Genomic DNA, 27,339 nt, shown 5'->3' with positions numbered 1-27,339 from the left:
ATCGGAAGTCAAACGGAATCCGTTCTGGAAGTCCGTTTGACTTCCAAAACGTTTGAGAATCAAGGCATGTCTTCCAATTAGATGCAGGAAGCTCCTGCAGCCAATTGGAAGCCATGGAAGCTGTGACGGATGTTTGGGTTCCAAAGAACGTTCACAAACCAGAACACTCACTTCCAGGTTTGCGGCATTCGGGAGCCAAAACATTCAACTCACAAGGTGTTTGACTTCTGAAGTATGACTGTAAACGTAAGAACCTGACCACAGGTTTAGATCAGGAGGTCAAAAATGAAGGCCCAGGATAGGGCTTGATAGAACGTAAGAACATTGGCTGGGTTGACAAATGGCAAGGAGTTCTGGAAATGGCCTTTTGAACCCAGAAAGGCTCTGCAAATTTAGTCGGGTTTGAGGAGCAGAATATGCTGGCTACACAAATAATGTGGAAAAATGTTTGTGGAATAGTGGGTAACATCTAAGGAAAAGCAAAGGAGGTTGTGAAAGAAGACAAGATGTCCAAGACTGCACGAATAAATGAATGTTGTAATTCATGGAGCTACGGTACTTTCAAATGAAAGAAACTTAGAAGCTTAGCAGCTGGATGCTAAATGAAATACTGTAGCTTGCCAAAGGGAATATTAGCATGAAAAAACATTAGCATGGATTATTTCACTTGTAGCAGAGTAATCTGGTGTATATCAGGCTGACTGGGATGGTGGCCATGGAAAGTCTAACTGAATCTCTTCCCCTAGGAAATCCACGAAGGCCTGATTGAAAATGTAAACATCGAACTGTACAATGCCCTCCATAACCACATGGTGAACAAGCGCATGTTGACAAAGGACCTCAGGAATGGCATGGATCTGGTGTCTATGTACGACAACCAAAAACTGCATATAAATCACTACCCCAATGGTGTAAGTCTGTTTAGTTATTCTTTTTCTTATATAGTACCATGAACTTTAGCCCCTGGACTAGAGGACATTGCCATGTTGCATGTGATATTTATGTTATAAATGTGGCTCTAAACTTGGAAAGAGCTGTAAACTTCAACTTTCTAGATAGAATTTCATTTTTATAGGTGTTTGGTGTGATCCAGAGATGCAGCACGATTCTATGCATGTTAGATGTTGTTTAGTCGTGTCCGACTCTTTGTGACTCCATGGACCAGAGCACACCAGGCACTCCTGTCTTCCACTGCCTCCCGCAGTTTGGTCAAAGTTGTCTTTGTCCATGGAGTTTTCTTGGCAGAGATACTGGAGTGGCTTGCCGGTTCCTGCTCCAGGTGGATCACGTTTGGTCAAAACTCTCCACTATGACCTGCCCATCTTGGGTGGCCCTGCAAGGTGTAGCTCATAGCTTCTCCGAGTTATTCAAGCCCCTTCGCCACGGCAAGGCAGTGATCTATGAAGGCAGTGATCCATGCATGTTTACTCAGAAGTAAGTCCCAGTGGGGCATACTCCCAGGGAAGTGGTAAAGGATTGCAGCTTCAGTTAGTTGACCTAAGGTCCTGCTGCAGTCAAGTCAGACATGGCTATTTATTTATTCTTATTAGTTATATGTCATTTTTTAATCAATGATTTCAAGGCACTTTACAAAAACCAAAGATGTACCAAACTAGCAGCAGGTTAAAAACAATGTCTAAGTTTAACACTAACACAGTGTTAAATTTTGCTCTGTATGTTCACCTTAAAGAATTTAAAAACATTATTGCTACCAAATATAGGACATGAAATGTATCTGGTACAAGTTTCATTGCAATGTGTGTTCTAGCTAGATTCTTTCCAGAATGTTTTATAGGAGACATCTCATCACAACATCCCATAAAGGCGCTAGAAGCATAAAGAAATGTGTGACGCTTTCTCAATAATCTTCTGGTTGCCAGCGAGTTCTGTGCTTAATATTCTCTGGCATCATTCTTCAAATGCAGGTTGTTACGGTTAACTGTGCTAGAATCATCCATGGTAACCAAATTGCTACAAATGGTGTTGTGCATGTCATCGACCGTGTGCTGACCCCTGTTGGAAATACCATTCAAGACTTCCTTGACGTGGAAGATGATCTTTCATCCCTCAGAGTAAGCTAAGCTTTCCTTCATAATTATGAACGTCCTTTAGCCTTTAGCCTTGATAGTTGCTGCATCCTGATTTAAGCACACATCTAACACAGTTAGCTTTTTGGTGTTAGCTTTTGTGTTGGACACCTGCCTGCTATTTTTCCATGTTAAAAACTTCTTTATAAAGAAACCCTCCCCAGTCTCTTCCAGCTTCTCCCACTATTTTCTGCTCTCAGTGTTCTGCCCTCCCAGCTCCCATTCCATGGCCACTGCTGTTCTGCAAATCCTGGACTGGCATGAGCCACTACAAATACTTCAATGGGAGCTGTGCTATGGCAGCCTTAATTTTATTTATATATACACACACACTGGGACACGAGTGGCGCTGTGGGTTAAACCACAGAGCCTAGGACTTGCCGATCAGAAGGTTGGCGGTTTGAATCCCCGCGACGGGGTGAGCTCCCGTTGTTCGGTCCCTGCTCCTGCCCACCTAGCAGTTCAAAAGCACGTCAAAGTGCAAGTAGATAAATAGGTACCGCTCTGGCGGGAAGGTAAACAGCGTTTCCGTGTGCTGTTCTGGTTCACCAGAAGCGGCTTAGTCATGCTGGCCACATGACCCAGAAGCTGTACGCCGGCTCCCTCGGCCAATAAAGCGAGATGAGCGCCGCAACCCCAGAGTTGGCCACGACTGGACCTAATGGTCAGGGGTCCCTTTACCTTTTATACACACACACACCAAAAAAAATACATGTAAATATAATATATGTACTTGGCTTTCTAGCTAATTGTTGAGTAGCCAAATGAGCACATGGGGTAAGGGAAGCTTCCTTGCAATGCAGGCATGTAAGTGTTGCTACTTTTGTGGGTATATATCTAGGAAAAACAACTCTATAATGCTTACATTATTATGAGTTGCCCAATCCGCTGACTATGAAAAAATCCTGGTCTTAAGTGGCCATGGGAAGAGTATTACCGCACTCGGCTCATTTAAAATATTGCTTTTCTGTACCTAAAATATCAAGGTGCTTAATAACGGCATCTCTTTCTTTCCAAGACGGCTGCCATGGCATCAGATGTGATGGAAACTCTTGGGAAGCCTGGGCAATACACGCTCTTTGCTCCTACCAACGAAGCTTTTGAGAAACTTCCACGTGGAGTCTTAAACAGGATTATGAACGACAAGGTGGCAGCTAAAGGTATTTCTGTAAAGTTGATATTGTGGGAAAAGAAAAAGAGACAATCCATTTCACAGCTTTGGAAAGCAATAGTTAAGAACATGATATGTCTCCCACCATGTTAGACCATTTGCTGTAAATAAGTATGACAAAATTGTCCATGTGCAATTATTTTGAACCCATCTCTGTTTCAGGAGGCATGACAACTGCCTCTAATAAGTGAGATAAGTTAAAGTTGCCATATGTTGCGTTTTTGCCCAAAAAGCTCAACAACGTTTCTGTCTGGATTTTCACTGTTTGAAATATGGCAACCCTAGAGAAGTAATAAATAGCTGTTGAGTCGGCCATGTTTGTAGGGGAGCCTGGAGTATTGCACTCCCATTTGCAGCCGCACAGCCCAACACATTCTTTGGATTGTTCCTCTTCAAAACTCAGGGCTCATTCCCGCTTTTGCTTGACCAGTATTTTGGTCGTATTGTGTACCGATGAATTCCCCAGGGTCTGAGAGCTTTTCTCGCTGTTCCGCAGCTGTGCCTTGCGAAAATCCAATTTTACCTGCTGAAATGAACCTTATCAGATGTGCAAAAAAATCCAAAGGGAGATTTTGCTCAGCCAATCTTCAATTCAGCGGGCGAGATCGGATTTTCGCAAGGCACAGCTGCGGAAAAAACGAGAAAAGCTCTCAGAACTGGGAGGGGGGATTTTGCTGGCATACAATACAATCAAAGTAGGGGTCAAGTGAGGGACGCGGGTGGCACTGTGGGTTAAACCACAGAGCCTAGGACTTGCCGATCAGAAGATCGGCGGTTCGAATCCCCGTGATGGGGTGAACTCCCGTTGCTCAGTCCCTGCTCCTGCCCACCTAGCAGTTCGAAAGCACGTCAAAGTGCAAGTAGATAAATAGGTACCACTCCGGCGGGAAGGTAAACAGCGTTTCCGTGCGCTGCTCTGGTTCGCCAGAAGCGGCTTAGTCATGCTGGGCACATGACCTGGAAACTGTACACCGGCTCCCTCGGCTAATAAAGCAAGATGAGCGCTGCAACACCAGTCGGTCATGACTGGACCTAATGGTCAGGGGTCCCTTTACCTTTACCTAGGAGTCAAGTGAAAGTGTGGGTGAACCCATTAAGGACTAGGACCCCCCCATAGGGGGGGATTTCTGCTACTTATCCTACTTTCATTACCTTTCTGCAAGTTGTTCCCAAACTATCAGTGTCATCAGTGTCTTGCATCTGCAGCTCATCGCATAAATGTACAGTGGTACCTTGGGTTACATACGCTTCAGGTTACATACGCTTCAGGTTACAGACTCCGCTAACCCAGAAATAGTGTCTTGGGTTAAGAACTTTGCTTCAGGATGAGAACAGAAATTGTGCTCCGGCGGCAGCAGGAGGCCCCATTAGCTAAAGTGGTGCTTCAGGTTAAGAACAGTTTCAGGTTAAGAACGGACCTCCGGAACGAATTAAGTACTTAACCCGAGGTACCACTGTATTTCCATTAGCCCATCGCTGCATAATGTGTAAGCCTGTAAGGAGTTTGAAATAAGTTACCAGGTAAATGATGATTTCCTGGAAAAGACCCTGATGTTGGGAAAGATTGAGGGCACAAGGAGAAGGGGAAGACAGAGGATGAGATGGTTGGACAGTGTTCTCGAAGCTACAAACATGAGTCTGACCAAACTGTGGGAGACAGTGGAAGACAGGAGTGCCTGGCATGCTCTGGTCCATGGGGTCACGAAGAGTCAGACACGACTAAACGACTAAACAACAAACAACAACAAATGATGATTGGAAGGGTGGCTTCTCCTTGTCTTCCCACATCTTTTCTAACATTATGGGTATCTGAAAAACTGTACCTAGAGCACATGTGGTCAGCTTCAGCTTACTTAGAAAGACAACCTTTCATACGTGCCCTTTTTAGGATAATAATAGCAGCAATGAGACATTAATGTTCACAACAGCTCCAGCTCTTGAATATGCCTTATGTACTATTATGCTTTGAGCAGATGAAACTGAGAAAGCTGTAACAGCACCTTTCAGTGTAATTGGTGCAACCGCTGAGAATACAAAACCTAACCAACTAAGCTCTAGTAAATGAAACTTCCTGCATTTGAAATGTGCTCAGGACTACTCAAATGGTATACTTTTGTATCCCATAAACATTCCATAAAAGAAAAGGGAAGTCCCATTTGAATCTTTACAGCTAATGGTTACTGCAAGTTACAGCTTGCATCTGTTCTTCTCATTAAGAAAGGGCAGTTGATACATAGACAGTGTAGGAGTAAGAATTTTCCCTGCTTCATATGTCAAAGGAAAAAGAAAGGGAGGATCTCAAGGGAGTCGTGCTCAGCTTTAGCAACAGGATATCTGGAAGTGCTCACTAGAAACCATCTCTCAAATGCTATCTTCCTCCTATAAGCTTACGACAATCTCATTTGACTGAAAATAACATTTCTGCTCCAATTGTTTTAATCATGTCATGACCTTCCCCTTCCCCTGGCGTCTAACTATGTATGTGTAATTTCTTTGTTTTTTTGGTGCAGTTGAATGTTGCCCCATAACACAAAGTTTTCTGGGCAGCTTATAATAATACAGTGGTACCTTGGTTATCAAACTTAATCCGTTCCGGAAGTCCGTTCCAAAACCAAAGTGTTCCAAAACCAAGGCGCGCTTTGCCATAGAAACTAATGCAAACTGAATTAATCCGTTCCAAACTTTTAAAAACAACCCCTAAAACAGCAATTTAATATAAATTTTACTATCTAACAAGACCATTGATCCATAAGATTAAAGCAATAATCAATGTACTGTACTATAAAATAAGACAATATTGTAGATGATAAAAATTTAAATTATTTTTTGTTTCTTACCTGCACTGATGATAATCTTTGTTTGGATGGGGGGCTTTTATCCATTTCCACAGTCACACAGTCAAACAATCTGAACTGGGTTCCACACAGTCACAAAAACAATTTAATCGAAAAAGCCTCAAAAACAAAAATGCAAAATTAATAGCAAAAACAAAAGCGCCATACTTAATCAGTTCCAGAAGTTCGTTTGACTTCTGAAATGTTCAAAAACCAGGGCACAGCTTCTGATTGGTGCAGGTGCCCTGGAAACAACAGTCGACAGCTGCATCGAATGTTCAGCTTCCGAAAAAAGTTTGAAAACCGGAACACGAACTTCCGGGGTTTTGGAGTTTGAGAACCAAAGCATTTGAGAACCAAGGCGTTTGAGAACCAAGGTGCCACTGTAATAATAATAAAACCTTGAAACTAAAAAATAAGCAACTCAGGACCACAATACCTCAAGGACTGCCTCTCTCCATATGAACTAACCTATACCTCCAGGAGAGGTCCCAAGGTGGCAACACAAGAACAGAGCCTTTTCTGCAGTGGCTCCCCATTTGTGGAATGCTCTCCCCAGGGAGGCTCGCCAGGCACCTTCATTATACTCCTTTAGGCGCCTGGTGAAAACATTCCTCTTCAACCAGGCCTTTGGTTGATTGACATCCGATGCCCTTTTAAATGAGTTGTGGAAGGGAGAATTATTGGTTTGCTGCTGTTGTTATTTTTACTACAAATTTTATGTTGTGAAGCGTCCTGAGATCTGCGGATGAAGGGTGTTAATTCATATTTAATAAATAATAATAAACCATAGCAGCATTAAAATCAAAACCAAATAAATGCAACAACAAAAAGAGCACAATTGTCCCAAAATTATAAACTCAGAGATCCAGGTTACCTAAGTTGCTTGGAAGGCCTGGGTAAACAGAAAGGTTTGCCTGACCAAAAATATGGTGGCAGGCAAACTTTTCTGAGAAGACGATTCTATACCCAGGGTGCCGCTACCAGAAAGGTTGTATCACTCATAATCACCGTATTTTTCGCTCTATAAGACGCACCAGACCATAAGGCGCACCTAGTTTTTGGAGGAGGAAAACAAGAAAAAAAATATTCTGAATCTCAGAAGCTAGAACAGCAAGAGGGATCACTGCGCAGTGAAAGAAGCAATCCCTCTTCCTGTTCTGGCTTCTGTGATAGCTGCGCAGCCTGCATTCGCTCCATAAGACGCACACACATTTCCCCTTACTTTTTATGAGGGAAAAAGTGAGTCTTATAGAGCAAAAAATACGGTACCTTCGTGACTTCACCTGGAGCAGGATTTCTTAAGCTTCAAGAAGGTACATTTGGAAGGAAGTGGTCTTTCAAGAAACCTGATATTTCAAGTAAGACATCAGTTTAGAACTCTCTGAGGAGAAGGCAACCTCTCCCACGAGAATTCTCTAGCAGAGCCATTTCCAAATCAAATTGAGGGGTTTTTGACCATGACCAAAGCACTGTCCCTGATAAAAAAGGAAATTTCTGGTAAGGAAGGGAAACTACAAAGTCAGATGTTTAAGTTAGAGAAGTGCCTTGGCAGTTTACCTAGGCGTCAGGTCTAGTTGTTGGTCTGGCTGTCGATTTTATAACTCACTCCAGTTGGTTTTTTATCTCAGTGGGACCATGCGCCTGTGAAAGATTGGCAGGAAAAGGCTGGAAATGCCTTTAGCCTTACCGCTTCTCTCGTAACACCTTTGCCGCATGCCAGCTGAGAACCGTCTTACCGGGAGGGAATTCCCAACTGGCCTGTTAGATCAATTACCCCACTTGGCACCGCAGAAAATGCTGTATAAACGGCAGGGAAGAGTGAAGCTTTCTTTTCCATGTTATCACAGTGCACCAGAAGCACACTGATATTTTAAAGAAAAATGAGGGAGTAGCTTCACACTAAAATAGGTAGATGTGGTTGGGGGACAAAATTGATTCTATGGTTACCGACTGACTGGCCACTAGCCTATTTTGTCCATCAAAAAGGAATAAGTTGGGGAGCAAAAAGAGAAATGTGACCACTTTTTGGTGTTTGCTTTTTTAGGGCTGCCTCTATTGGGAGGCAGAGCTAGGTGTCAATTAGTGTGCTTATTACATTTTAACAATTGCAGGGGGAATTTGAGCTTCCTTCCCAGTGGCGTAGCATGGGGGTGCAGGGGGGGCCGGCCACACTGGGCGCAACATTTGGGGGTTAGGGTTGGGGGCGCAAATCCACAGGTTAGGGGGCGCAAATTACTTGCCTTGCCCCGGGTGCTGACAACCCACGCTACGCCACTGTTCCTTCCTCAAGTACTAAAATATCTTAGATCATCGCTGTCTTTTAAGTGCACTGTAAATAAAAGTTCAGGTCAAATATTGGTCTCCAATTCACATTTTAAATATAGGGATCATATTATTTGATTAAGGGCTCCTGAGTTTCGCAGTCATGATAGATGTAATAACCTATTATTATAATCCAGAGCTATTATTATGTTATGATAGTGGCAATGGTTAGAATAGTTTCAACAGCCTTGCTGAGAGACAACCAAGTTAAAAATTCCCTACTATAGGTCTCCCTGTCCAAAGAACCTCATTAGACTGGCTCCCTCACAGTGTTCCAGAAACTGGACGAAGACTTGTTATGCCACACAGGGGCTAGTGGGGTTGCTGCGTATTTGCTTTCTCCTGTGGCTTCTGCTTTTGAATTCAGATGCTGAGTTCATCTTAGTATGTTTGGGTTGTGACAGCTCATTAGGAGAACTGCATTGCTACTTGGGAAACCTGTGGTATGAACGTGTAGGGCATGGGTAGGCAAACTAAGAACCGGGGGCTGGATCCGACCCAATGGCCTTCTCAATCCAGCCCGCGGACGGTTCGGGAATCAGCGTGTTTTTACATGAGTAGAATGTGTCCTTTTATTTAAAATGTATCTCTGGGTTATTTGTGGGGCCTGCCTGGTGTTTTTACATGAGTAGAATGTGTGCTTTTATTTAAAATGTATCTCTGGGTTATTTGTGGGGCATAGGAATTTGTTCATTTCCCGCACCAAAAAATATAGTCCGGCCCCCACAAGGTCTGAGGGACAGCGGACCAGCCCCCTGCTGAAAAAGTTTGCTGACCCCTAGTGTAGGGTTATTGGCCAAATGCGATTGGGTTTGAGATTCGTGCATAACATAGTAGAATCACAGAATCATAGAACTGTAGAGCTGGAAGAGACCCCAAGGGTCATCTAGTCCAACCCCCTGCAATGCAGGAATGGCTAAGAGATTGATATGTGAAACCGGCACCGTTCTGGCAGCTGAGTATGAACTGTCTGAAATAAGCAGCACTGGCAACTTTTGCCTCTCCCTCTGCCCCCCTCCCACAAGCAGCAAGTTACTGATTCATGTCACATATTGCCATCAAAGAGATAATGTACAGGTTGTTCTTTTTAATGAAACAGTTTAAATATATGTTCTAAATATTCCTAGCTATATGTGCTATTCAATTGTTTTGCTATTTTTCTGCTCATGATTTTGATTCTAATGTAATAAATTGCAAGGTACAAAATAAAATTCACAATGAAATGTACATTTGAAGGGCGAAGCCCTTGTCCAAAGGCATATAAGGTCTTCTTCAAGTGCAGTCCACACTCACTTTTCTAGCTGGAACAAGCACATAGCAAATGTTTCAGTATGGGTACTACTAAAGGTGTGTGGGAATTTCTCTTTCCCCCTAAATAGTTAAGAACGTTGTTCCAATCTCTAGTGGAAATGAATGTCATTATTTACAAAACGAAAGCAGAACTCATTACATTAACTGTTTATAATGGCATTGTATTTTCTAAAATGTACCAGTTTTAGATGGCTGCAGCATCGCCTCAGGTTTCATTTGAGTCCTTTCTGTTCTTTCCCCTGTTTAGCTCTGATGAAGTTCCACATTCTGAATACTCTCCAGTGTTCTGAAGCCATCATGAGTGGAGGTGTCTACGAGACCTTGGAAGGCAATACTGTCGAAGTTGGCTGTGATGGCGACAGCTTGACAATCAATGGCGTCAAAATGGTGAAGCGAAAAGACATTGTGACAAGCAATGGTGTCATTCATCTAGTAGACCAAGTGCTTATTCCTGACTCCGGTGAGTCTTCTTCTTCTTCTTCTTTGGCGATCACTCATAGCCGAGTAAGATTGTCTTCCATAAACACGGTTTTAACAGTGAGTCCATAAGTGACTGTGGACCTTCCACAGTGGGAACATAGGTTTCTGGGTGGGAGTTGGTCACAGTGAAGGTTTACCGAGTGTGCCTTCCTCTTAGCAGATTTCTCCCTTTCATCCTAAGTTCGAGTGTCTTCAAAGCCCATGACACCTTTGGTAGAAGCTGTTCTCCAATTGGAGCGCTCACAGGCCGGTGTTTCCCAGTTGTCTGTGTTCATACTACATTTTTAAAGATTTGCCTTGAGAGTGACACACAGGTGACTTCCAGTCCTATGCACTTTCTCTAGTACTAACTGACCCCTGGAATAGATAGGCAGGTTTTCTCAACTAATTGTCTCTTTTGAAGAAGTAACCCATTTATCACCTCTATGGATATTCCTTGTGTATCCTTTTAAAAAAATTTGTCTGTTTGCCGAGAGTTTTGGAGCGAAACCTAATGTCCACCCATTTCTTCCTCAATTTCAGCTAAGCAAGTTATAGAGCTTGCTGGTCCTCAACAAACCACCTTCAAAGACCTGGTGTCTCAGGTTGGCTTGGCCGCAGCTTTAAAGCCAGAGGAAGAATATACCTTGCTAGCTCCAGTGAATGGGGCTTTCTCCGGTAGGTAGACCGACAGACTTGGTGGCACTAAAAATAACGGTTAAGAGATATCTTAAATATCTTCTTCAACAACTTTGTGAAGAAGTCCAACACGAGAGAGTTGAAACTACTTACAATCACTGAAACTGAAATCCCCTTGATAGATTTAGGATGCTCAGACTCTACAAATAAGCCTTGATCAATACAAGAAGATAGCTCTGTGAGACCTGTTGCTGGAAGTCCATGGGACCTCCATGGCTAGGAGTAAGTGCCTGCTAGTTCCAGCTATGGTTGCTTCACTGTCATGGGACGTGGGTGGCGCTGTGGTCTAAACCACTGAGCCTCTTGGGCTTGCCAATCAGAAGGTCGGCTGTTCGAATCCCCACAACAGGGTGAGCTCCTGTTGCTCTGTCCCAGCTCCTGCTAATTTGGCAGTCTGAAAGCACGTCAGTGCAAGTAGATAAATAGGTACTGCTGTGACGGGGAGGTAAACGGCTCTGTATGCTCTGGTTTCCGTCACGGTGTTCTGTTGCACCAGAAGTGGTTTAGTCATGCTGGCCACATGACCCGGAAAACTGTCTGTGGACAAACACCGGCTCCCTCAGCCTGAAAGCGAAATGAGTGCTGCAACCCCATAGTCACCTTTGACTGGACTTCACCGTCCAGGGGTCCTTTACCTTTACCTTTCATGGCTTCAGAGGGAGAGGCATTCCTGAGGAGCCAATCTTATCAACTGCTGGTGGAAGCACAAATGCTGGAGGAAGAGAGTCATTGCTCTGTTCTCTGATGCACACACATATATATGCACCAAGACTGGCCTGGCTGAGTTGTCATTACTACAGCCTGTGAGGACAGTAACAGTTAACTCAAATTCCTGGTATAGAAGTGTCTGGACTTGCTTTAAAAAGAGTAAGAGCAAGAGAGAGAATTTCCCCGCCCCCAAATTCCCAATTATGTCTATGACTGAATTACATCTACAACCAAGCTTGGAGCTTGGAGAGGCTCCAGATGGGTACAAATATTGGATAATGAGGCTCATCTTGACCAAGAGAAAAGACTGTCACTGCATCTCAGCCTGCTACTGCCAGTCTTTCTCCGCACCTTTGCATTTATTTGACCACTCAAATAGTTCTTCACGCATCTGAATTCAGTGGAGGACAATGCATCATGCAAATTATTGCATGCTTTAAAAAGTGGCAATTGTTGGTTTTTGGGTAAATAACAGATGTGAAAGAATGAGCCCAAAGCTGAATGGAGGTGAATATCATTTTCCATTATATCTGAGATTATATGTAAAACTACATGAACAAAACCTAATTTAGGCATTATGTTCTATCCAAACTGTTAGATGACGTCTTAACTACGGACCAGAGGATCCTCAGATTGATTCTGCAGAATCACATTTTGAAAGTGAAAATTGGCCTGAATGACCTCTACAATGGACAGTTCTTGGAGACACTGGGAGGAAAGAAGCTCAGAGTATTTGTGTATCGTACAGTAAGTGAATTTTAAAACTCGGGAAACATTTATGACAGCAAAAGATTGCAATGTGTTGGAACTGCTGGAAAAGAGAGAGGGTTCTCCAACGTAATCATGAAAATCTACACTATTATGTTACTTCACTGTGCCTTATTAAAAACATTTTTAAAATTTCAGTAATTCTTGGACCCCAAAGTTAAATCTGGATCCTTGCTAAACCATCTCCAACAATTCTATAGTTAAATATGTGACTGTGCTAAGAACCTGGCAGCTACCAGTTTTGAAAGGTGTTCTTGCACAGTACACTTCCAAAACATTCGAAAAACAAAGTGCAGCTTCTGGTTGGCTGCAGGAAGTTCCTGAAGCCAATTGGCAGCCATGGAACCCCCTCAGACACTCAGCTTCCAAACATCGTTTGAAAACCGGAACACTCACTTCCGGGTTTCGATCGTTCGGGAGCCAATTTGTTCAGGAGCCAAGGCATTCAAGATCTATACGACTGTATCATTTTCAATATTTACAGTTGGAGAGATCCAATGCCCTTTGAGAATAAGAGTAAATTATGTTGCCCCATTTTAACAGAAATTGGATTTTACCATGGAAATCCAGAATCCAAAGTTGCCCAGTGATTTTCCCTGCTCTGCTTGTGTTCTTAGTATTCCTTTGATTTAAAGTGGGGAGGAACAAGCTCTAAGGAGCCAGGATCCGAAATGTTTTTCTTCTGTATCTGGAGGTAAAGCTTATAAGGAATGAGTCCATTGTTTCATCTCCCCAGTGTTTCTGGTTAGCAATCTTGTCCGTGAGCTTTTGGCAGTGTGTGGCCTTTGGGAAGAAGGATTGTATACGGTTTTACAGAGAGGTGTAGTGAATTATTCACAGTTGTGCTTTTTAATGATGTCTAGCTGGGAGATTGACAGCAGCTGGGAAAATGCATGATTTAAAGCAAGAATCTTGGGCCCAAGATCCACTTTTAACCCAAAAATACTGGGGAGCCATTTCTTAGTCTTTTACCATATATTTGCATAGTGGTAGTGCTATGTGTGAGAGCCAGTGTGGTGTAGTGGTTAAGAGCGGTAGACTCGTAATCTGGGGAACCGGGTTCACGTCTCTGCTCCTCCACATGCAGCTGCTGGGTGACCTTGGGGCAGCCACACTTCTTTGAAGTCTCTCAGCCCCACTCACCTCACAGAGTGTTTGTGGTGGGGGAGGAAGGGAAAGGAGAATGTTAGCCGCTTTGAGACTCCTTCGGATAGTGATAAAGCGGGATATCAAATCCAAACTCTTCTCTTCTTCTCCTGTTGTGACCCACCTTGGACAGGCTGTGTCCCGCTAGTGGGTCCCAATCCACCAGTTGAAGACCAGTGATTTAACAAATTAGAATAATAAGATTGGAAGGCAGTTCCATGCTTTGAGTACATCAATGAGAAAGAAAACAAAATTCAGAGAGCAAGGATTGATGCCAGCAATCAAATTGACTTGTTGGAAAGGTGACTAGTGAGTCTGATGCTCCTGAGAATCCGAGAACTGAGGCTTTAAACTTGGAAATGGGTTGCCATTAGGGATGGGGAAGAAACTTGATTCACCTCACATTTAAAGGCAAACCTACCTAACTAGCTGTTTCCAAAACAATACATGAGGCAAAGTAGAGTAATCTTTCAAAATTCACACTTTTATGAATTTTGCAGTACAGTTCTCCAGCTGAGTAATGTCAAAAACAAGTATGCTAGGCTAACGTTGTGTATACAAAAGTATGCATTAAGAGAATTGCTTTGCAAAAAAAATGTGTATATTTGGGGAAATTGCATACAAGAATGTGTATGCTAGGAGTTCTTCACACTGAAATTCTGGTATACAGTGGTACCTCGGGTTACAAACACTTCAGGTTACAGACTCTGCTAAGTAGTACCTCGGGTTAAGAACTTGCTTCAGAATGAGAACAGAAATTGTGTGGTGGCGGCACGGCGGCAGTGGGAAGCCCTATTAGCTAAAGTGGTGCCTCAGGTTAAGAACAGTTTCAGGTTAAGAACGGACCTCCAGAACGAATTAAATACGTAACCAGAGGTACCACAGTATTTTCATGTGGATTAAAAATAATAATAATCAGACTGATGGGGAAATCAATAAGAACTTTATTTAAGATTGGAAAAATGAGAACTTGCAAAATTTGCCCATCTCTAGTGGCCTAGCCTGAACCATGAGAACTGTTCCTTTGCTAGTTGTACTTTAAAGAAGGGTACTGAAAGAGAAATCTTTCCAGATTCAGTTTCTCCCATCAATCCAAGTGTTTGATGGGAAAGGCTATCTGGGGAGAAAGTGAGCCTTAAAAGGGAAGGAGACCTTTCAGGATATCGCAACCCTGGGAATAATCTGAGCCAGAGTGCAAAATTTGGGGTCTGAGAATGTTTGAAGACCATTTAGATACTTTTAAAATTGTTTCCTGTTCCTGCCTTGGATTTCTTCATGCCCATCCAGCTTAGCTTGCAAACACAATCGGGGAGAATGGTATATTTCAAATACAAACAAATGGCTGGCTTTAAGTAAAAAATAAATTAAAACATTTCTGTGGTTTCTCCATAGCCACAGTAGGAAAATGTTCCTTCACCTTTGCTCCCCTTGTTCCCTTGAAAAGTCGCACAACAGCTCCAAGTTTTTGTGGACCAAAGCAAACTTCTTGGTCCTGTGCAAACATGATCAGTAAGAGATTCTCTCTTCACTCCATCCATCTAGAAAAAAGCTGTCCCATTCGTTGCTATAGTGCACATTTTGTACAGCCAACAGGGAACATTGGTTCCTGAATAGAGCAGAAATTAAGCACCCGCAAGAGAACTGGGTGAACTACATTTTATATAGCACAAAAGTTTGGAGAAGTCGCATAATCCAGAGCTTGTTTAATATGTTTACCCACAAGGCTGCATTTTGTGATACTTCTGTTTATTTTTTCATTACTAGGCTGTATGTGTTGAGAATTCATGCATGGTTCGAGGAAGCAAAGAGGGAAGAAATGGATTTATCCACATTTTCAGGGAATTAATTGATCCAGCAGAGAAAACTCTACATGAAGTATTGAGATCGGATAAACGATTCAGGTAAACCATGATTTGTTACCGTATCAACCCCCCCCCCCGCAAACTAAACAGAAAGATGAGATTTCAGTTATACACGCTGAGACTGAGTGATGTTGAGAATCATTCTAAAAAAAATTCTCACCCTCAGTTTAACTGTTGTTGTTTTAGGCTTGGAGTGAAAATTATCTAAAATCATAATAAAATCCACAAAGTGTCGTGAGTGGATGACTCTTGTCACCAGTTTTATTGAATAGCCTGCCATCTGTAATTATAGGTTTGGGGGATCATAAAATGAAATGATTATTTTAATATTTAGTAATTTAAGAAGCAAACAGTGGCTCATAAGTCCACAATGAAATTTTAAAAGAAAAGCTGGGGCTAGATCCCAGGGAAACCTCCAAACCCTTCAGACCTCAGATAGATAGATGATAGATGATAGATGATAGATAGATAGATGATAGATAGATAGATAGATAGATAGATGATAGATGATAGATGATAGATGATAGATGATAGATAGATAGATAGATAGATAGATAGATAGATGATAGATAGATAGATAGATGATAGATAGATAGATAGATATAGATAGATAGATAGATAGATATAGATAGAATCTTTATTTGCATCAGCCGCAAGCCATAGCAAAGTAATTAAATACAATAAAGTTCAGACCACAGTTAGAAGGGAGAATTCCAGTTCTAATGCTGTCTTGATAGGAGAAGCAGCATCTGTGCCAATTTTCCTTATGAGTAGCGCAAAGATACAGGAACTGTCTTGGTACTTGCATTTTGGAGCTCTAAATATATACTACCTCTAAATGTACTTTGGCAGATATATTGCGTATGCATGCGAATGTCAACTATTATCATGATCAAGTCCACGAAGCTGGAGGCAAGACTGCAAAATATTTTTTTAAAAAACAACTATAATGTTCTCCAGGAAAAAAAATCTGACTAGGAGAATGAATCATTTATTGCTTTCCACATTTTCCAGCCAGAAATGTCGGAGGGTATATCTGAAAAAAAGAGTTCTATATTTTCAGCCCCTTGCTGTTCGTATCTTATTGCTGGTTGCTCCTATCCCAGCATGCTTGTGGTGCTTTTTCTTTCTTTAGATTCAAGGAAAAGAGGGAAAAAATGAAAAGCAGCATCTTTGGTGTTTATGTCTGAAATATCCCAGTAGAATTCAGTCACGTACATTGCCTAAATATAGCCAATATAGCATCCTCCAGATGTTGTTGTACTACCACTACCAGAATCCCTGAAAGTTGGTCATTCTGGTAGGGCCTGATGGGAATTGGAGTCCTACAACAAACTGAGGATGCCATATTGGTGACCTCCCATCTGCTGTAATGTGCTGTATGTGTGCCTGCTCTTGAAGATGATCTGGAGCTGGTAGCTAATGTGGAATGTGGCTTCTATATTGGTAATGGAGGCAGAACAAAGGGACGTGTCACCAGACCTGAATGTACTGCACTGACTGCCAGTGAGCTACTGGGCCCAATTCAAGGGGCTATTATTAGCATAAAGGTAAAGGTAATGGGCTCCTGACAGTTAAGTCCAGTCATGAACGACTCTGGGGTTGCGGCGCTCATCTCGCTTTACTGGCCGAGGGAGCCAGTGTTTGTCCGCAGACTGTTTTTCCGGGTCATGTGGCTAGCATGACTAAGCCACTTCTGGCAAAAGCAGAGCAGCGCACGGAAACACCATTTACCTTCCCACCAGAGCGGTACCTATTTATCTATTTGCACTTTGACGTGATTTCGAACTGCTAGGTTGGCAGGAGCAGGGACCGAGCAATGGAAGCTCACCCTGTCGCGAGGATTCGAACCGCCGACCTTCTGATAGCCAAGCCCTAGGCTCAGTGGCTTGGACCACAGCGCCACCCACGTCCCTTATTATTAGCATACAGAGCTCTAAATGTTTTGGGACCCAAGCAGCAACTTACCCAGTGTCAACCATCTCAGACCCTACAATTGGCAGGTGGGACCTTGGTGGTGTTGCCACCACCGGGAGCTTCCTAGTTGGTGTTGACCCATGACAGGACTTACTGTATTTTTTGCACCATAACACTCACTTTTTTCCTCCATGAAAGTAAGGGGAAATGTCTGTGCGTGTTATGAAGGGTATGCCTACGGGTCGCATGCCTACGGATTTTCCTCCTCTAAAAACTATGTGCGTGTTATCGTCGGGTGCGTGTTATAGAGCGAAAAATACGGTACTTGTGGCAATTCCCCGTTTGTGGAACACCATTCCTAGTGAAGTGCCCCTTGTTTCCTTCATTACTGACTTCCAGGAGGAATTCAGAAATATCCCTGTTTATCCAGGCATTTATGGCTGAAAGACAACCCCTGAAATCACTAGTTGCATGAATAGGTTTTTAACTGTTCTGAAAATATTTTTGAAACATATTAAGGGACACTCTTCTGCCAGTGAACTCGTTCATCTCAAACAACAGGACAATGTTCCGATCTTGATGCAGAAACTGGGCAGTTGTTAATTGTTTTGTGCTCTCTTTTCTTCCTCAGCACATTCCTCAGCCTAGTGGAAGCAGCAGACTTAGAAGAGGTTCTTTCTCAACCTGGTGACTGGACCTTGTTTGTCCCAACTAATGATGCTTTCAAAGGCTTGACTGAGCAGGAGAAACAGACCCTGATAAGTAAGTAGGTCACAAAAAGAAGATCACAGAGCCAGTGGCTTCTCTGCAGCAGTCCTTTTCAATGTTGTGAGCAGTGCTGGATTTACGTATAAGCTAAACAAGCTATAGCTTAGGGCTCCACTCTCTTGGGGGCCCCCAAAAAATTTAAAGGGGAAAAACACTGGATGTACATTTCCAAAATATAAGATAAAAAACAAATAAAATAAAACCTACATACAGCCACAGTGTTTTGTGTTGTGTAGGCTCCTATGATGTAGGTAAAGGGCTCCACCTGCTAGCTTGCTCCCTAAAATATCACTGGTTTGCTCATTAATATATACAGGGTTGTATTTCACTATTAACATACTTCTTCTTAATGGTATTTCAGTTCAACAATTACTTGATAAAATACATATTATGTACAAATGGCTTTAGATACCTATTACGTCCACAAATTACCATATAGCATATATTCAGCAACAAAAAACCAGTGCCAATTTGTTTTTGACGAAGGACAGCTGGACATATAAAGGGCCCCATTACCTCCAGTAGTTTAGGGCATCATCAAACCTAAATCCGGCCCTGGTTGTGAGAGATAGTGTGTGATTTCTCTTGCCCACTTTAGCTTCCCGAAGTCTCTAGGATGAGAAAAGAGGAAGACACCTCTTTATCCTACCAAGTTCTATAGTAGCTGTGGTTGTCTATTGCAGAATAAAACAACAAAGCTCCTGTTTGGACATTTTGATACTAACCATTAAGCCTTTACAATACAATACGAATCTTTACTGTGTTCATAGACCAGAATTTAAGCCTTTAAAGATCCTTGACTTTTCTTGGAAAAACTTCCACTTCCTACAGACAAAGTGTATTCAATTAATAAGTGGATATTTTCTGAGAATACATGCTTCTGACAGTCACAGCAGGAGTAGACAGAATATGCATTTTTAAAAACCAGGCAGAGTACACAGCAGAGGATTCCAATACACATGCAGTCATGCTGAATTGGAAGGGAATCAAAAAAACAATGACAGTGAGCCAGGCAGATTTACGACCTTAAGCCTGGCGATCGAGAACAGTGATGAGAAAGGGGTGGTGGTGAAAAGTTTATGAAAAGATCCATATTGAAGACTGCTTGTGAGTGATCACATGCATGGCGGGAGATGATGATGATGATGATAATTTATTATTTATATCCCGCCCATCTGGCTGGGTTTCCCCAGCCTCTCTGGGAGGCTCCCAACAGAACATTAAAAACACAGTAAAAGATCAGAGCTGCTTTCAGATGTCTTCTAAAAGTCAGATAGTTGTTTATTTCCTTGACATCTGATGGGAGGGTGTTCCACAGGGCGGGCGCCACTACCAAGAAGGCCCTCTGCCTGGTTTGCATATGAACATTAAATGAACTTCATCACCATACCTACTCCTGAATGATTTGTTGTTGTTGTTTAGTTGTTTAGTCGTATCCAACTCTTTGTGACCCCATGGACCAGAGCACTCCTGTATTCCACTGCCTCCCGCAGTTTGGGTCAGACTCATGTTGGTAGCTTCAAGAACACTGTCCAACCATCTCGTCCTCTGTCATCCCCTTCTCCTTGTGCCCTCCATCTTTCCCAACATCAGGGTCTTCTCCAGGGAGTCTTCTCTTCTCATGAGGTAGCCAAAGTATTGGAGCCTCAGCTTTGGGATCTGTCCTTTCAGTGAGCACTCAGGGCTGATTTCCTTAAGAATGGATAGGTCTGATCTTCTTACAGTCCATGGGACTCTCAAGAGTCTCCTCCAGCACTATAATTCAAAAGCATCAATTCTTCGGCAATCAGCCTTCTTTATGGCCCAGCGCTCAAATCCATACATCACTACTGGGAAAACCATAGCTTTAACTATACGGACCTTCGTTGGCAAGGTGATGTCTCTGCTTTTTAAGATGCTGTCTAGGTTTGTCATTGCTTTTCTCCCAAGAAGCAGAGGTCTTTTAATTTCGTGACTGCTGTCACCATCTGCAGTGATCATGGAACCCAAGAAAGTAAAATCTCTCACTGCCTCCATTTCTTCCCCTTCTATTTGCCAGGAGGTGATGGGACCAGGGGCCATGATCTTAGTTTTTTTGATGTTGAGCTTCAGACCATATTTTGCGCTCTCCTCTTTCACCCTCATTAAAAGGTTCTTTAATTCCTCCTCACTTTCTGCCATCAAGGTTGTGTCATCAGCATATTTGAGGTTGTTGATATTTCTTCCGGCGATCTTAATTCCAGTTTGGGATTCATCTAGTCCAGCCTTTCGCATGATGAATTCTGCATATAAGTTAAATAAGCAGGGAGACAATATACAGCCTTGTCGTACTCCTTTCCCAATTTTGAACTAATCAGTTATTCCATATCCAGTTGATACCCGTGTTGAATTTCAGGGGCCTGTGAATAAGATATACATTAACTGTTGAAATAAACAAATCAATAATACACTAAAATCCAGCCCTAGTTGATAATCTCTTGGATTATTCACAGTCTACTATGCTTTCTATGAAACTCTGAACACTACTAGAGGCAACAACCTTGTTACTGTGTATTTATTTTATTTTTACTTTTTCAAGGGTGAAAGAGCCCCTGGTCTTGTCAGAGGTTCTTGATCCCAGCTCAACTCTCTGATTTTCCTTGTGGATGTGAAAAAAAACCAGATCTTGAATTTAGGGCATTAAAAGGTAAACAGATTCTCTGTAGCACAAAAAAATAAAACAAAAATAAACAGCTCCCTTGTAGGAAAGTTTACTTGCCAATGGAAAGGCTTGGTGAATCATTGATCCAACCGTACTTACGTCCATCTCTGGTTTTCTTCCATAGGGGACCAAAATGCTCTCAGGAATATTCTGCTTTATCACTTAACTCGAGGAGTTTTCATTGGCAGCGGATTTGAACCTCGTGTGACCAACATCCTCAAAACGATTCAAGGTGGCAAATTGTACTTGAAAGTGGTGAGTATTCAGAGTAACCTTTCGACAAGAATGATTAACCCTGTAATTTAAGTTGAAGGACGGAGACAGTATTCCGAGAGATGTGCAAAACCTGCCAAGAAATTTCTTTGATTTTGTCAGAACTCTTTTGGCTTCTCTTGCAGTCCCTAAAGCGTTTTGCCAGAAGAGGATTTTCTAACATTGCCTTACCATGTGTATTCCACTATATAAGATACTAAACATTATAATAATATTTATTTCAACGGTTTGGAAATGTATTCTCTCTTTTTGTTGTTTACCTTTATTATTTAATCCTTAGGTGAATGACACTCTTCTAGTGAATGATTTAAAAGCAAAGGAATCTGACCTTATGGCGACCAATGGTGTGATTCATGTCATTGACAAGCTCCTGTATCCTGCAGGTGGGTTGTGGATTATTGTAATGTATTCACCCGTGTTCCTTAGACCATTCATGCGCTGTTTTCCAATCAAAAGGGAAGCAGGTTTTCTGTAGCATCTGACCATTTGGTAAATTGATTCAGTCATCTGCACAAATCTCACCTGATGGTAGATGAATGAACATTATACTTGTCTCCTATCTCTGAGTGGTGCCCCAGAAAAGCTTTGCTGTCGCCTATGTTATGGTATTTTTAGCACACGAAGAGCTTTTCTATTTCCCAGGCTTTTTATTCTTAAATATTTTAGCAGTTTTCACACTATTGTACTGATATAATTCTCTGCTGCTAATTATATTCTAGTTCTTGTTTAGAGCTGGTTTTCTTTTGCTTTCAAGTTCTGTTTCATGTTGCATTTTATGGTTTTAATTTTTACTTAAAAATTACCCAGAGATGGTAATTTAGAGGGTATAGAGTTGGTATATAAATATCGAAAAGAAATAAATGAAGCATTTAGCTCTCTGGGACAGAAGTACTTGAAAAACGCAATATTTATGTTTATAATTACTCTGAGGAAATGTGCATTTGAGAACTTTACAATCCCTTTCTCCTGTTTTCCAATTCAAGTTATTCATATATAGGGCATAGCCGAAACATTTTACTGACTTTCCATTTTGAAGAAACCAGAGTATTGCTTAGGATTTTCTCTCTGTGTTAAAATTATCTTTATCTCACCATACTTTTTTATCTTTTTCTTTATAAACAAAAACGTAGATGTACCTGTTGGAAATGACCAACTCCTCACAATTCTGAAAAAATTGATTAAGTACATCCAGCTCAAGGTATGTTCTATAGATTGCAATTTGTGATAACACATAGAGCCAAATCTGAATCACACTGGTGGGTTTATTTCCACTGCTTTTTGTCCATGAGGCCAGAAAATATGTTTGTCATAGAACAGCACTGAGATGTCAGTGAGATGTGGGGCAGTTAGCCATCCAGCAGATGCCCAAAGCAGAGACACATCAATAACTCCTATCCCACAAAGCATATCTACTTCACCAAATGCTGATGATCAGCAATTCCATGACGTTCTTTTCCTGTTGCCTACTAAGCGTCAGTACACTTTGATGGCCACAACCCTGACAGTGAGGTGGAAAGAGGGCTTTGCAAATAGGATCCATGCTCTTAACTCCACTTTTGGACACCCTCCTGGCTATGCAATGAACATTGCTCCATTGCACACTTGCCTCTTGCGGGGTTGGTGCACCTGAAAGAGCAAGCTGGGGTGGCTGCCCATAAACTCGACTTCGACATGGGTGCCTTTTAATTAAAGGTAATAGGGGACCCCTGACCATTAGGTCCAGTCGTGACCGACTCTGGGGTTGCGGCGCTCACCTCGCTTTACTGGCCGAGGGAGCCGGCGTACAGCTTCCAGGTCATGTGGCCAGCATGACTAAGCCGCTTCTGGCAAACCAGAGCAGCGCATGGAAACACCGTTTACCTTCCCGCCGGAGCGGTATCTATTTATCTACTTGCACTTTGACGTGCTTTGGAACTGCTAGGTTGGCAGGAGCAGGGACCGAGCAATGGGAGCTCACCCCGTCACAGGGATTCGAACTGCTGACCTTCTGATCGGCAAGTCCTAGGCTCTGTGGTTTGACCCACAGTGCCATCCGCATCCCACCAAGAGCCCTTAGTAACAAGTAATTCCCCCAAGGCTTTTTGTTCAAGAGGATAGAAAATATACAGAGAACAGCACAGAAATGAACTGGAATGAGTAAAGGCCAATGGCAAAGAAAAGAGAAATAATTTGGTATGTGGAAAGGTTGTGGACAGAGACTTGAGGGGTTGCCCCCAAATTGCCTTGTGCTCCAGTATTCTGCGCTGCAGGTTTCAAAGGTGGACTTTCCTTCACCTGTCAGGGATTCTTCAGCTGTGATTCCTGCAATTGCAAGGGAGTTGGGCTAGTTAATCCTTGAGATCCCTCCCAGCTCTACAGTTCTATGATTCTGCAAGGCATTAGAGGGGAATGCTGTTGTCAGGGTCTGGGCAGAAGAGGAATGATGGAGACCACCTCCCCAACCTGACCCTTCCAGAAAAGAAGAAGACAATTCATAATTACAACAGGGGTTTGAGGGAAGTCACAGCTCAGGGGAAGATGAGGGAGAAAGTTGGGAAATAATGGTAGAGGAGGAGGCGGCAGAGCCAGAGCAGCTGGCTGACACGTTATCACTAAAAAGCATTCAAGATCCACCATCTCCCAGACTCCAGTGAGCCTTAAAAGTAGAAGAGCAAAGAGCTTGGAGACAGATGGCCCTAAGCGACAACCGTAAAGGGCTTGCTGCTTGTTGACGAAATGCAGAGTGGGTGAAAGGAGGGGTGGAGATTTACTCGGGACAGCGCCATTATTCCAAGAGGCTGCATTCTCAAGCCTCTCTCTGTAAATATTGAATAAAAAGCAGATGGTAAGGACTTTCCTTGTCTTATCCGTTCCTGGCAGCCTGCCATGGGGGTTGGTTCCTCTGCCGCCTGACAGCTGTGCACCATCGGTGCCAACTCCCTGGGGACCTGGGTGTCCGAGCACAAAATTCCCCATGAAGTGGCCAGGCACCCACAAATTTCTGTGCCAGGGCCATGCACACTGAAGGCATCCCGTGGGGTGCTCACCCCACTGCCCCGGGTGCGGCGGCGCATGCAGTCTCGCACCGCCGCAGCTGCATGTGGAGGATCCTTCGTTCGTGTCCATTCAGTGCTCGAGCAGCACATGTGGCAAACCACTACATACAACACATGCACAGTGTTGCATGCATGTGCTGTATGTAGTGACAGCGCACATGCACCAGACACAGCAGTTTGCCACCAGCGCCGCTCAAGCGCTGTACGGACTGTGGTGGGATTACTCCGCCGCCGCTACAGCTGCACGTGGAGGATCCTCTGTTTGTGGCTGCAGCCGCGAGCAGATGATCCCTCCACCGTCCGTACGGCGCTCGAGTGGCGCCAGCGGCAAACCGCCATGTACAGTGCATGTGCGGCATCGCTACGTACACCGCATGCATCATACGTAGCTACGCTGCACATGTGTCCTACGTAGCGATGCTGCACATGTGTCATACGTATCTGCGCAGTGCATGCGTTGTACGTAGCGGCGCCACGCATGCACAACCGATGGTTTACCCCGCCCTGGGTTTTGGCTAGCCTTTGTTCGCCCCTGGTTTCACCTCCTCTACTCCACCTTATTGACTGCTGTTGCAAGAAAATGCACAACGTGGTAAGAATGTAAGAACAGCCCTACTGGTTCAGGCCAATGGCATCCTGAGCCAGCATCCTGCTCTCAGTGGACAACCAGATGTCTGTGGGAAGCCTTTGAGCAGGACCAGAGCACAACTGCTCTCTCCCAACTTGTGATTCCCTGCAGCTGTTCAGAGGGATACTGCCCCCAGCTGTGGAGGTAGAAAACATCAGGATGCAAGCTCAGTTTTGATGACGAGTTTGGTCTACAGGCTGAGTTTTACTAGATGTTTACTAGAGGGGAGTTTTGGCAACCCTGTGTTTTTTGGGAACATTTAGTTCTTGGCCAAAAATGGGATTCTTTTATTTTTTTTAAATCGGAGTCCTAGATTAACTTCCAAGGATCTCTGCTCCTCTGTGTTGCATGCTTCGGATGACATTCTCGCCATGTGAACTTGACCCCATGTGCTGCCGGTGTGATGGTCATTTCTTCCTTGTGAAATGTGAAGTATTGTTTTCCACTTCCCTTTAGGTACCACTAGATTTAACTCATCTTTCTCTCCCCTCCACAGTATGTCCGTGGCAGCACATTCAAAGAGATTCCATTGACATTTTACAGTAAGTATTTTTAAAGGTGACATGAACAGTTGCAAATGTTTGATGGGATGGAGGGATTCGAATGTCCATTTTGGATAACTAGAACTGTCAAATAAGGGTCAGAAAATTGGGGGGCAATACTGCATGTGTGTTACAGAGTGGACACTAAAACAAACGTCCATAAAACTCATTCATTAGCAGATGATCACCCATTTTGAAGCCTGGATTTTCCATTCAGTTCATAGTGAAGATAACTCTCCATTCATGAATGTCCATTAATGTTAACTGTCCATTCATGGATGTTCATGGCTTGAAGAAGAGTTGCTGTTCTTGCTACTGTGAGATGCAAACCAGAGATTTCAGCTGACTCCTTCAGCAAAATCGTTTCCTAAAAGGTGCAACTGGACTTTTAATATGGAAAAGCAAAGGCAGTCAAAATACATGGGACTTGGAAGTACTGAAATTCGGCAGGATCGTGCCCTGCAATTGTATCACCCGAATATATATTGTGCTGGTGAAAGAAGCACAAATAATTCTGGAAAATATAGCTTAAATTATTGCTTTCAGCCTAAAAAGGATATATATAAAAGGTAAAGGGAACCCTGACCATTAGGTCCAGTCGCAGACGACTCTGGGGTTGCGGCACTCATCTCGCTTTACTGGCCGAGAGAGCCGGCGTACAGCTTCCGGGTCATGTGGCCAGAATGACTAAGCCGCTTCTGGCGAACCAGAGCAGTGCACAGAAACACTGTTTACCTTCCCGCCAGAGCGGTACCTATTTATCTACTTCCACTTTGATGTGGTTTCGAACTGCTAGGTTGGCAGAAGCTGGGACCGAGCAACGGGAGCTCACCCCGTCGCGGGGATTCGAACTGCCAACCTTCTGATCAGCAAGTCCTAGGCTCTGTGGTTTAACCCACAGCGCCACCCGCGTCCCTAGAAAAAGGATATATATATATATATATATATATATATATATATATATATATATGGTACAGAGTTGTCTTTCAGTCAGAAAGGAGGCAGCTGTTAGCAAGGGGCTTCATTGGTATAGCATCACAGAATCACAGAATTTTAGAGTTGGACGGGACCATGAGGCTCATCTAGTCCACCCCCTGAAATGCAGAAAACTTTTGCCCAATGTGAGGCTCAAACCCACGACCCAGAGATCAAGAGGCTCATGCTCTAACTACTTGAGCTATCACTTTTTAAAAAAAAATAAAAAAGGACTTTGGTGGCCACAGGTTTACTGATGCCATCAGTTGTCTTGCTAACGGGAGTACCATTGTATATGTGTCAGGAACTCTCTTCACAGATTCTTTTTCAGAGTTTCTTCACGGGGAACTTCCACAAGTACAGGAAGCTCCCTGCTTCAGAAATTCTCCCTCCAATGTGTGGAGGGTGATCAGAACAGTGCAGGGAGAAGAAATAGCATGGCTGTCCCCCTCCCCTCCCCACATGTTTACTTTAACTCTGAAGAAGATTGTTTTTTTGTTCACTGGAACAAAAAGCATGCACAGTCTGCACCTCTTGAGGGCATCGCATTCCTGTTTTGGCAATCTCCCATAAAACTCATCAATCCCAGTAAGTTCCCCAATACCGTTAAAAAGGACAGTGTAGGGTAGCCGTTTCTAACTCCACCAGTTTTTGCTTTCTTTTACTTTCAGCCACCCGAATTATTAGAGTTGTTGACCCCGAGACTAAAGTAATTGAGAGCAGCTTTGAGCCCAGCATCCGAAAAGGTAAAAGTGGTTGGTTGGATGAAGTAATATGAATAATAGCAGATATAGCCAAATAAAACTCAGAAACTTTGAGTTTGTCGAAAGGAAAAAAGCCCACAACGTGTTGAAATTGTGAGGTAAAAGCAAGAGATGCCACCAAAATTTAATCTATTGAAAAAATTAGTGCTGGGTGGGCCTTTGCCTATCCAAATCGGAAAGAGGCCAATTAAAACAGATTAATTTAGAAGAACATCCACTGCCCATTTGAAAACAATCTGTTTTGATTTTGAGGTGGAAGCAACAACCGCTACACTCTCTTTACCTGATGGTATCTATTGGAGAACTTCCTGCTACTTTTGCAAGTGGATCGCGTGGGTTTTTAAAATTTGTCAGTACAAATAACAAATGATTATGACAATGGATTGG

General features: G+C 43.0%; 1 protein-coding gene across 15 annotated transcripts in view; it reads left to right on the top strand.

Annotated features, from left to right (window-relative positions):
* The window catches only part of POSTN (periostin), a 52,108-nt gene that overhangs the window by 10,512 nt on the left and 14,257 nt on the right, over positions 1-27,339 (top strand). For 9 of the 15 annotated variants that reach the window (XM_053370825.1, XM_053370819.1, XM_053370814.1 and 6 more), the window contains exons 5-17: positions 747-911; positions 1,926-2,072; positions 3,106-3,247; positions 9,976-10,188; positions 10,731-10,865; positions 12,193-12,341; positions 15,273-15,409; positions 17,919-18,049; positions 20,860-20,990; positions 21,289-21,391; positions 22,139-22,206; positions 25,168-25,213; positions 26,860-26,934. In XM_053370825.1, coding sequence (XP_053226800.1) covers positions 747-911; positions 1,926-2,072; positions 3,106-3,247; positions 9,976-10,188; positions 10,731-10,865; positions 12,193-12,341; positions 15,273-15,409; positions 17,919-18,049; positions 20,860-20,990; positions 21,289-21,391; positions 22,139-22,206; positions 25,168-25,213; positions 26,860-26,934 — 1,642 coding nt within the window. The remainder of the gene's footprint in view (positions 1-746; positions 912-1,925; positions 2,073-3,105; positions 3,248-9,975; positions 10,189-10,730; positions 10,866-12,192; positions 12,342-15,272; positions 15,410-17,918; positions 18,050-20,859; positions 20,991-21,288; positions 21,392-22,138; positions 22,207-25,167; positions 25,214-26,859; positions 26,935-27,339) is intronic. The other 6 variants (XM_053370824.1, XM_053370820.1, XM_053370815.1 and 3 more) reach the window with 1 other exon arrangement.

This window comes from Podarcis raffonei, chromosome 17 (assembly GCF_027172205.1).
Source record: "Podarcis raffonei isolate rPodRaf1 chromosome 17, rPodRaf1.pri, whole genome shotgun sequence".
Taxonomy (NCBI): domain Eukaryota; kingdom Metazoa; phylum Chordata; class Lepidosauria; order Squamata; family Lacertidae; genus Podarcis; species Podarcis raffonei.
The sequence above is the reverse complement of the archived record's forward strand: the minus strand, read 5'-3'. Positions and strand labels throughout refer to the sequence as shown.